We start from the raw sequence: 11,878 nt of genomic DNA on the forward strand, positions 1-11,878 counted from the left end.
ATTGTGGATGATATTGTATCCGAGTTTATACAAGATTCAAACGGCCAAATGGAGAAGCAACGTCAACTGAAAACCAGCAGTACACAAAAGGCATCGGGAAAGAGAAAGGTTAGGGGTCCAACAAAAGCATTTAAGAAGCCCGGGGAACAGATGGTTCTAGAGTTTGACGAGTTGGGTCAACCTACTGGGCAATGGCGCAGCAAATATTCCACACACATTGGCATTCTAACTCGTAAAATACCGATCACACTTGACTGGGCAGAGATTCCAAAAGGGTTGCTTCAAATGTTTTGGGATGATACAATGGTAAGTGTTTATTAATTCAGTTTTGTTCATGAAAATTCGAGTCAAAATGTATGCATTCGTGCGTAAAAACCAAACTTCGAGCCTAAAAACAAAAATTCGTGCCTTAAAACCAAACTTCGAGTTCAAAAAACAAAAAATCGTGCCTAAAAACCAAACCTCGAGCTTACCTCGTTGTTGGTGCAGCATGACAGGCCTGGTTGGGCTGCCTGCCTGGCTGGACAGTGCCTGCCTGGCTGGGTAGGTGCCTGCCTGGCAGGGCTGCCTGCCTGGCTGGGCTGCCTACCTGGCTGGGCAGGTCCTTGCCTGCCTGGCAGGGCTGCCTGCCTGCCTGGCTGGGAAGTGCCTGCCTGGCTGGGCAGGTCCTTGCCTGCCTGGCAGGGCTGCCTGCTTGGTCGGGCTGCCTGCCTGGCTGGGCAGGTCGTTGCCTGCCTGGCAGGGCTGCCTGCCTGGGCAGGTCCCTGCCTGGCTGGGCAGGTCCCTGCCTGCCTGGCTGGGCTCCCTTCCTGGCTGGGCTGCCTGCCTGGCTAGGCAGGTGCCTAGCTGCGCAGGTCCCTTTTTTTCGTTTCTCCATTTTTTCGTCAATTTTTTTTTTCACTTTACTAACATGGAAGTTTGCGATTCTTACAGAGTGTGTTCAATATTCCCGATGACCCAGACAAGAGGAGATCGTTTGAAGGTTTTATACAAGAGAGATTCAAAAACTTCAAAATTTTGTTAAGAACAAGATGGATCCATAAGAAGCAAAGGCATAAACCCAAGAAAACTTCGATGGGTAATGCAGGAGAGGATGAAGTTGAGAAGAAACCGTGGGATGTATATCCACAAATAACGAAGGAGGACTGGGAGAAGTTCGTAGCGAAATCAACAACTACTACTGCACTTGTATGTAATATTATATAAATTACAGTTACTTTGAAAAATTTTCTCACTTCATATAATGATGCGAACAATTGCTAATGTGTAGGAAAGAAGTCAACAAGCTACGCGCAATGCTGAGAAGAAAATGTATAACCATCATATGGGTTGTAAGACATTTGCGGAAAGTCGAGAAAAGTGGATCAAAGAGGGTTTGTACCCCACATCCAAAATATCTTCACCTGATACACCGATTCCCTCCACGGTGACATCTTTGGTGAGTCGTGCCAATGACTGGTGGTGTGCTATGCATGGGATCGACAAGAACACCGGGAAGTACGTCATGCACCCGAATACCAAAACTGTAGCAGATGCACTTGTAAGCACCCTAATCTTTGACATTTATGATATTATTTCACCGTTATCATTATCTAATATTTCGATAACGACTACGTCTAACTTAGAATGAATTTTTTTTTTGGTGTTATTGCAGCTCGAGCATACGTCAGAAGTAGTTGAAGGCAAGCTCACTCCAAGCATTGAGAACGATCCTTTTACCTTGGCTTTGGGAAAACCATACCACCCTGGGCGAGTAATTGGAGCGGGCGGCAAGCAACTTGGGTGGGAAAAGGTTATGGGATCAGATTACACTAGATCAGGAAGATCTAGATCAAGTGTTAATTCGCCCTACCGAATGGATGCCAAGGAAAAAGAATCAATAAAGGCGAAGATTCGCAAAGAGGTGCAAGAACAGTTGCAAAGTCAATTCAATGCTATTTTGAAGCATATGAACTTGCCAACCTTGTCTATGCCCCTGGTAACCCCAGTTGACTCATGTAGTCAACCCAAGGATGCCATGGACGATCCACTTGTTGGCAGCGAGGTAATTGTTTTACAATTGAGTTCAATGGCCTCCATATCATCAAACGAGGCCTTAGCATGACTGTTTTGAACTTTTGCAGAATCCTAGTCCGACGCATGCAGATTCAAGAGGGATTGCAAACCAAAAACCTGATCCTTTTCCAGATGTTCAGGTAATTTCCAAGTCTCACTAATATGTCCTTGTATTATCATGACGCTGGTTAATTAGGTTATAACTTGTCCTAATAAAATGTGTAGGAAGAGACGCCATGTGAGCTCCTTCACCCCGAGAAAAACATGGATGGTGAGTTGGTGGGGTATGGTAGCGCACAACCGTTTGACAAGGTCCATTTCAAGTCTACTACTAATACCCACTACATCTCCATTGGCATCAATTCCATAGTACCTGGGTTTGAGGACTTGCCACTATCGGTGCCTAGAGAGGAATATGACTTCATCACGCTACTTGATGCGAAAGGTAGCTTTGTGCAATGGCCACGTGATCGAGTGAGGTTGATAGGAGGGGTAAGTGTACACAACATTATTGGTTTTTAAAACATGTCCCAAACAGCTTGTAATTTAACCATGTGCTTTTATGTTACAAATGAAAATCAGTCATCCAAAATGAAGAAGGTGGAGAAGCCAAAATCTAAGAATGTCCAACAAGGACAAGGACAAGGGTTGAAGAAGAGTTCGAGAGGTTCGGCTGCGAGTTATACTCCACTAGTAGAAGCTGACATACTGAACTCGTTGTCCAAAGCATGTACTTTTCTTCACAACCGTGTGAACGAGTTGCCTAGGGGTAGATCTATTGAAGTGACTTTACCTAAGGCAATGTTCCACTATGATGACGATGGGATCGCACCAGTTACAAAAGAGGATGTGAAGGAATTTCTATCGGGTGCCATGCTTAACATTTCCATCATTCAAGCTTTCATGAAGTATATCACTTCCACTAATCATAGTCACCCTAGCTTTGCATTTTCGAATATAAACAATGTAATTAATAAGTAATCCCTACATTACTGTCGTGAAGGGCACTACAGGATCACCTTGTTAGTGGATGCAACTCCGAGGCTGCAATTGGGTGGTTATGCCCCGAGCAAACCTCCATTACCAAATGCTTAACCAACCCTCGTGAAGTGGAAGATTACCTAGAAAGGAGTATGAAGGAATCAACTCGTGGTGGAGATAAGTTCATATTAGCCCCTTGTTTTGAGGAGTACGTCACAAAATGTCATAATTTAGTTTTTTCCTCTTTTCCAAATTCTGAAATTGCTGTTAGCTGAGGCGTATAATATGTTCACGTTTATGTAAATACCTGCAGTTCTCATTGGACCCTTTTGGTGATTTGCGTATCCAGTAACACAATCTACCACTTTGATTCTATTCGACAGACTCCACCACGGAGGTTGCTAGTGAAGAACCTACTGAATAGGTACATATTGCTTTCCTTTGTTGACTGCCCTAAACTTAATCACTGAGAATTTATGTTTCTAACTTAGAACTTATTTTCCTAAAGTGTTATGAAGAAGTAAACTGTCGTTCTGTTGCGGGTCCTAAGTGGAAATATGCAAAGGTAATGCCTTGAGTTAGTGATTTGTTTAATATAATTGGCTTCGGTAATGGCTACGCATGATAACAGTACCTTTGTGGCATGTCAGTGTGTGCAACAAAACAACGGACTTGATTGTGCCCTATACGTGATGAGGTTTATGCTTGACATAGTCAACAATTGCTCGGAAGCACAACAAGTAGATGAAGTATGCTTTTACTGTATTCAATCTGTACCTTGCTTTCATTATTTCACCGAACATAAAACAAGCGTAACACATGGGGGGGTGCTACATACTGATGACAATGGTTGATTTTTTTTCGAATCTTTAGTTTTGCAAGGTTGAAAGTGTAGGTCCGTTGTCGAGCAAGGAAATCAATGAAGTTCGCGACATGTGGGCTTTTTTCGTCACGTTTGATGGCATCTAGGTAGAATCAGTGTAATGGTTATAATGGTTATATTTGGGTAAGTAAGAAGCTCATTTGAGAATTGTAATCTTAATATATTTTCGTGTAATTAAATATTGTTGTTCATTAAATATATTAAATGATGTTACTTTTTATATATATAATTATTTCGTGTTATATATATTATTGTTTTATTTTGTAACTAATATTAATATTATTATTAATTAATAATATTAATTTTATTATTAATTAATAATAATAAATTTATATCGATTAATAATATTATTTTATTATTAATTAAAAATACTGAAATGATTGTGAAAGGTCACTAATAATATTATTATATTAATAGTATTAGTAATAAATTATAAGAAAAAAAAAAAAACTACAATTGGAAGCGGTTTGGCGCCAAAACCGCTTCAAATTGTTGATTTTTTTTAAAAAAAATGGGATTTAGAAGCGGTTTGGCGCCAAAGCCGCTTCCAATTGTAGAGTTTTTTGTTTTTAAAAAATGGGAATTGAAAGCGGTTTGGCGCCAAACCGCTTCTAATTCTCCACTTTTTGTAGCGGTTTGAACCGCTTCCAATTCTAACTGACAATGGCAAGCCCCCCAAACCGAACCGGTTCAAAACCGCTTCCAATTATGGGGTTTGAACCGCTTCTAAATTAACATTTTGTACTAGTGTCCCTCCACTTCTATGTGATACACTTATACACTTGGGGTTTCTTTCCCTTTGATCTATGCCTTAATCCAAACTTCTCATCACCAGAAACAAAAGTTCTTTGCTCTCTTGGCCCACATCTATCTGCTTATCTTATAGTAAAAGTTGATTGAAAAAATTATGCAATCAAATATGTCAATTTTGTATATATAAATATTATATACTTCTTCTGTTTTTTTATTAGTTGACACGTTTCATTTAGGCATGCTTGCCAACACATACTTTTAAAAGTAAATATCTTAATTACGTATGTATTAGCAAAATTATAAAATTTTGATCTTTAGAAAATAGACGTTGAGGCAAGCCTTATAAGAGCCCACATGACTTCTCTCACACCAAGTCACAAAACGAAGTTAGTGTAAGTAATGTGAATAGTGCACAAAGTTAAAAAAAATGACAAAAATGGAGGAAGTATAAGACAAGTGAATCATAAATCGACATTTGTTAAGCTCACATTGATCTGCTAGTATGACATATTAATGATTGGTTGGTTATAAACAACATAACTCATTTTTTTTTTGTTGAAAGAGAGGGGCAAGAAGTAATGTGAATAGTGCACAAAGTTAAAAAAAATGACAAAAATGGAGGAAGTATAAGACAAGTGAATCATAAATCGACATTTGTTAAACTCACAATGATCTGCTAGTATGACATATTAATGATTGATTGGTTATAAAAAACATAACTCATTCTTTTTTTTTTTTGTGAAAGAGAGGGGCAAGCCCGTAAACAAACAAACTAAAACATAATAAAATAAAAACTAAAACAAACAAAGCAAAGCAACAAAGCCTAAGGCACTCTACAAGCTGGAACTAACCATCCTTGTCTGCGTCACCCCACTCAAGTCTTCCAATAAAACGGCAAGAAGATCCTTCGGGACCGCCTCAAAGAGAATAAATTTCTCATTCGGCTTCACGCCATAGTTAGCTAACCAATTCGCCGCTCGATTAGCTTCCCTATAACAGTGAGATATGGTTACCTCCCATTCCCTTTCAAAAACAAGAGTCTTGCATCTTCGAATGATGTGAATATATGGAGAGTTGGGAGGGATTTCCTCCACCAACATGCGCATACACAACCTCGGAGTCAACGATGAGCTGAACTCTCCTGTGCCCCCCATCCCATGCAACACATAAACCCTTCGACACAACTGCAAATTCTGCCCTGGTACAGGTGCAACAACCACAATTCAAGGCAAACACCTCGTGCACTTCTCCTCTATGTCCTTGTATAATACCGCCAGATCCAGCTTCACTAGGGTCGTTGCCTTTCGAGGCACCATCCGTATTAAGACGAACCCATCCTTCTTTCGAAAATTGCCACTTGATAAATTTCTCAACCCTCGGCTTCTTTAAATTTCCATCATGAAGATCAACTCTATCCATTGCCCTCTTAATTTCTCTCACCCTTGCAAGGATGAAACCGACTTGTTTGAAGGGAATGTTAGGGGTGGGCTGGAAGGTTCTGGCATTACACCATCTCCAAAGCCACCAACACACTACACAAAACACACGAGGCCACTCACTCCCTATACTAGCCTTTTGAGCATCCAGGTTATGGTTAAGTAAAATCCACTCCTCCAAGCTCAAATTCTCACTCATATAGTCATATTTTTCCTGCGCAGTCCCAGCTTGTTCCATAATAATTTTAGCAGCAGGACAAAATCGCAACTCATGATACACATGATAAACAACATAACTCATGGCTTCACAATACACATTACATAATTCCAAATAATCATAAGGATTATTAGTATTGGAGTAAATTCAAAAATGGGAGAAAATTTAAATATTGAATGACAGAGACATTAAAAATTACGGCGACTTCACCAAATGCCATCGAATTTTTCAAAATTTCACCAAATGTCATTTATGGCTAACGGTCGTTAGCTCTATTTAGTCATTAGGGTTAATGATGACACGTGTCATCTTATGAGTAGCTTTATTTAATTAATAAAACATAACATTTTTTTCTCAATTTGCTTGCCGAAAACTGTTATGTTATGTTAAGGTTTTGGGGACCAGTTTGACTCTTTATAGGTCCAAATTAAGCTCGAAATTGGCAAAAAAAAAAAGAAAAACATAAATGTCTTGTTTTGCATGTCGTTATTTTTTAACTATGAAATTTGTCCAGGTAAGGTTTTGGGTCCAAATTAAGCTCAAAATTGGCAAAAAAATTGACATAAATAATGCTTTGTTTTGCGTGTTTAGATTGTTATATTTTTTTGCAGTAAAGTTGCAAAATGAGGCTTTTATGCTATTTTTTTTCCCAATTTTGAGCTTAATTTAGATCCATACAGGGTGAAAATGACCCCCAAAACCTTACTCGATCATTTTTCATAATTAAAAAATAACGACACGCAAAACTAGATATTTCTAAACATACAAAAAGGGCATTTACGTTATTTATTTTTTGCCAATTTATAGCTTTATTTGTACCCAAAAAGGATAAAAAGGATCCCAAAAACTTTAACTTGTCAATTTTTCCCCTTATAAAATAGTGACACGCAAATCTAGATATTTTTCGACATGCAAAAAGGGGCATTTAGGATATTTTTTTGCTAATTTCGAGCTTAATTTGTTTCCATAAAGGTTCAAAATGACTCCAAAACCTTGCTCGAATAATTTCACGATTACATAATAATGACACGCAAATCGAGAAGTATCTCGACATGCAAAACGAGGCCTTCATATGATTTTTTGCCAATTTCAAGCTTAATTTGGACCCATAAATGATCAAAATAACTTCAAAAACCTTGCTTGAGCAATTTTTGTCACAAAAATCGAGAAAAAATTATTATTTTTATTAATTAGAATAACTGATTAAAAGCAAGCAATTATATCATGACACGCATCATCATTTACGCTAATGACTAATGTAGCTAACGGTCGTTAGTCATTAATTGTATTTGGTGAATTTTTGAAATATTCGACGACATTTGATGAATTTTGAAAAACGCGATGGCATATAGAGAATTTTCAAAAAGCTTGATGGCATTTGGTGAAATCACCATAAAAATTACACAAGAGACAACAAAACAGCTAAATTGAGGAAAGAAGAGAAGAAAGGATTTTTAATTTTTTGAGAGAATGAGGATAGTCATTAATTCGAGATTGATAAATACTATGCATAATTTTCTAGACTTAATTTAATTGAAAGCTTAAAGAAAAAAGAGAAGGGTTAGTTTGTTTTTGCGTTTTGTTTTAACAAAAAACCAAAACCAAAAAACCTAAATAAAATGTTTTTCGTGTTGTTAGTTTTCTAAGTAATCATAATTTCAATAAGTTTGAATTACTTTTGATTTTAATATGACATACTCCCTCTGTTCTTTTAAATGCAACACTTGAGTTTGCACATTTGCCCCGAGGCACTACTTTAATCGTCAATATTTTTAATTAGATATTAGTCTAAATAAAAAAGAATGAATTTACAAAAGTAGACATTGTGATCAAATCCAACAACATATTACTTGATCATTATATATTATACATTATTAATAAAAAAAAAAACCAAAGGTAACATATGAATAGTGCAAAATCTCAAGTGTAGCATTTAACAAAAAAACGGAGAGAGTATATCAAACAGGATGTGGCTTAAAAAAATAAAAATAAAAACTGTGTTTTAGTTTTTTGTTATTCAAAATCATATGATATATACCATATAATGAATAAAAAATTGGTCAAATTTATTAAAATCAAAATAATTTTGAAAATAGATAAAAGAAAAAGTAAAAACATCTTTTTCTTGTTTCCTATTTTTGGTTTTTTGTTTGCAAAAAATCAGAAAAATGAAAACAAAAAACTAGACCTGATCAAAGTTAGCCCGACTTGACCTAACCCGATTTTGGGCAGTTTTTTCGACCCGAAATCGAGTCAGGCCAGCTCGCTCGAATATTTTTTTTTTGGGGTTGGTTTGGGAATGTGGTTTTAAGCATTTTTAGTTGGTTTTTTTTTTGCTCGGCCCAAAATGGCCCGAAAAGTCTTGCACGACCTGGCCACTTTGGGCTAGTTAGGGCACAAGAATTTCGGCCCGAAGCTTAATCCGACTCGACCCGAAGCTTAATCCGACTCGACCCGGTCCAAGTAGTGGGCTGATTTTTTTTTTGACCTCGGTCTGCCCCGCCTAGTGATCACCTCTAAAAGAATACAATGCCAAACAACATTGTAATGCAGAAAGGATCCTAAAAAACGTTGAAAAAAAAATGTGTCAAAGACTCAAAGGAAAACAAATCTTCCCTTCTCATATCCAAAAAAAAAAAAAAAAAAAAAAAAACTTAATAAATAAATAAATCTTCCCTTCAAAGAAACGCAAAGAAAACCAGTCAACTTTACGAAGCAACCAACTTTCTCTAGGAAACTCGTCTCCCATTCAAAAGGTAACCATCTTCTCTTTTGATTCTTCATTAACTACGCTTCATTTTGATTACCTTTGATTACAGTAATTGTTTACAGTCATGGATCACTGAGAAAATTAGGGTTTCCACCGATCATTTTAAGCAGTTTAATTTCAAATTGAGCTTTTGATTGGGGAAAAAATGGCGAAGGCTGGAGGAATCACAAATGCAGTGAATGTAGGAATTGCTGTACAAGCTGATTGGGAAAATCGAGAATTCATTTCTCATATTTCCCTCAACATTCGCCGTCTTTTCGATTTTCTTGTCCAATTTGGTAATTTTATTTTTCTCCCATTGATTTTGATCTCGTTCTTCTTCTGATAGAATTATATTATTAATTTTGTAATGAATGTTTATTAAAATAGGGTATTTTAAATAGTTTGTCGTTTCGTCTGCTATTGTGATGGAAATTTCTTTGTATGACAATTGAGGCCTTGAGAGGGTAAGATTATGTTGTGGGGATTATAATTCCTTGATTTTTTTTTTAAGTGGTTTTTAGAATGGACAATTTCGTTATATAAGGTTGTTTGGATTGATGTTGTTCTTGTTTCGAGGTTTGTTTGCCTTAGCTCCCAGTAATTGATCACATCATTGTCCATAGGAATACTATCTTAAAGTTCAAAGCAAGGTGATTATGCTGTTCAAGAAGAGTAAAGTTGCTAATATGTAATAAAGGAAGAATGTTGATTCTATTGACAGAAACCGATATATAGAGGAGGTGGGGGAGTAGTGTGAGGGGAAGAATATATGAGTTGAGATTCTTGCAACGAATAAGGATCTTTTGGAAATTTGTCCTTCCATGTTCCAAGGCTAGTTATATTTGAGTCTTCTTGGTTGCAGAGGTGGTTTTTTTGGATTCTTAGAATCATAAATGCCATTTGCATGTCATTGTTCATTTCACGAGTGGTTTATGTGATGACATTTCAAACTAAGCAATTCCAACCCATAACGAGGATTAGAGAATAGAGAGACTAGGGTGAACCAGGACTAGTGGTGCTAACAGTCCGAGTGGTATTTACAAGTATTCTTGGCTAAATGGAATGAGTGTTAAACTGTCAATGATTTGTGCATGCCTAGATTTGGCTTCATGTTCTTGAATGGCAAATCCGTGTTGTTTTATGATTTTAATACAGGTCTTTGTTCTGTTCACGAACATCCTTTCACTTTTGTCTTAACCACTCCAATAGTATATAGTTTCACTTGAGGTAATACATCGGCTAAAGGAAATTCTTGTTGATTTGATGGTTAATTTTATGACAAGAGATGTATGTACTTGATCTAATAACCTTGGCGATTGAGGCCTTGTAACCCTATATCTATTTTGTATAACTCTGGCAGTTTCCTCTGTGTGAAGTTCAATTCTTCATGCTTCGAAAGTCTAAAAGAGGAACCTTATTTGAGGTTATATGCTTCGATTCTATTGTGCTAGTTTAACTAGTTTCTTATGATTTTTTTTCAGAGGCTACAACAAAGGGTAAACTATCAGCACTGAACGAGAAGCTTGATACACTAGAGCGACGTCTTGAACTGCTTGAAGTCCAAGTGAGTACTGCATCAGCCAACCCTTCTGTTTTCAAGTGATGTACTGTGTATTATCTAGGAAAGAGTTCATCTTAAAATGCCTACTTAGCTGCTACGATAGCTAATTAGATGGACAGTATGTCCTTGTATCTTCCCTGCCATAAATTCTCATTAGGAGTGATAAATAACTTAACGCTCGATTTCTTTTGTGTATCAATTATTCTCTCATCAGTAATCGTTGACTGTCCAGAATAAACAATCGTTGAAAGTGGAACATTGCTGCCTGCTTACTCCACTTTCATCTCTTTTGTTGCACTATCTTAAATTTTGATCTACAATGCCTGCTTATTGCTTTGGCGGCAAGGCATCAACGACATTGTCCTTGTCGTATATATTGGTTTAATCGAGAAAAATGGTGATTAGAATCATCATTCATAGAGAGCTTTCCAATTTCTTATTAGGACTTAAATCTAGCATTTTTATCTACCTACTCCTTTTAAGGTTAGAAATATCTCTAAACTCTTACAAGGTCCGGAACAACACTTATTAGAAGGAAAATGAGATATTGAACTTTTATAGAGCTACTAGATGCACAATCAAACTCCTTTTATATTGTTATATTCACGAGAATCAATTAATTTAGGTAATGTGTTTGATTTGTGTGAAACTTGGACAACAATATATAAATATAAATTTGAGAAATAAACTAGAAAAGAGATGAACACATAGCTATACGCCTAAACGTGGTTCGGTCAACATGACTTATGTCCACAAGACAATGGATAGTATTTTCTTAGTAGCTTTCATGGAGGACAGGAGAGATACAATAAAGGAGATACTACACTCTCTCAAGTGGAGTTATATCTTGGGTTGAATTGGCTAGGCTAAGAAACTTGAGCATAACTAATTGTCCACCCAATGGTTCCTTATATAACATAAGCAAGCCCTAAAGAAACCCTAAATTATTCCCCAAGGAATCACATTAATAGTTGTCATAAGCATACCTGAAATTAAATCTAGCAACAGAAAAGTTCGATTGAACTTCTTGTCAGAATGTTTTCAACTTTGATTGATCTTTGAAAAACGACCATAACTTTCTCGTTTTTTATCGGAATTGGGCTTATGACTAGTCGTAGGAAAGCTCTTGAAACAAGCTATTACCTTCAACTCCAATCACATCAAGATCACTTCTAGATTGAATGATATGTGCATTTGAAGTCAACCCTTCGGCATTTCACTAGATTTATAGTCACAAGTA

The 11,878-nt window shown here is 36.8% G+C and overlaps 1 protein-coding gene across 3 annotated transcripts; it reads left to right on the forward strand.

Annotated features, from left to right (window-relative positions):
* Nucleotides 1-8,926: 8,926 nt before the first annotated feature.
* LOC110713487 (protein BRICK 1) lies at nucleotides 8,927-10,994 on the forward strand. 3 transcript variants are annotated; one of them, XM_021891943.1, is made up of 3 exons: nucleotides 8,927-9,081; nucleotides 9,206-9,373; nucleotides 10,559-10,994. In XM_021891943.1, exons 2-3 carry the CDS (start codon nucleotides 9,241-9,243, stop codon nucleotides 10,678-10,680), a joined length of 255 nt encoding a protein of 84 aa, XP_021747635.1. In that variant the 5' UTR covers nucleotides 8,927-9,081; nucleotides 9,206-9,240; the 3' UTR covers nucleotides 10,681-10,994. The 3 variants fall into 3 exon arrangements, with proteins under 3 accessions (XP_021747635.1, XP_021747625.1, XP_021747632.1); XM_021891933.1 differs by having other exon boundaries at nucleotides 8,933-9,081; nucleotides 9,145-9,373; XM_021891940.1 differs by having other exon boundaries at nucleotides 8,933-9,081; nucleotides 9,158-9,373.
* The last annotated feature ends 884 nt before the right edge of the window (nucleotides 10,995-11,878 follow it).

This window comes from Chenopodium quinoa, unplaced genomic scaffold (genome assembly GCF_001683475.1).
Source record: "Chenopodium quinoa cultivar QQ74 unplaced genomic scaffold, ASM168347v1, whole genome shotgun sequence".
NCBI lineage: Eukaryota > Viridiplantae > Streptophyta > Magnoliopsida > Caryophyllales > Amaranthaceae > Chenopodium > Chenopodium quinoa.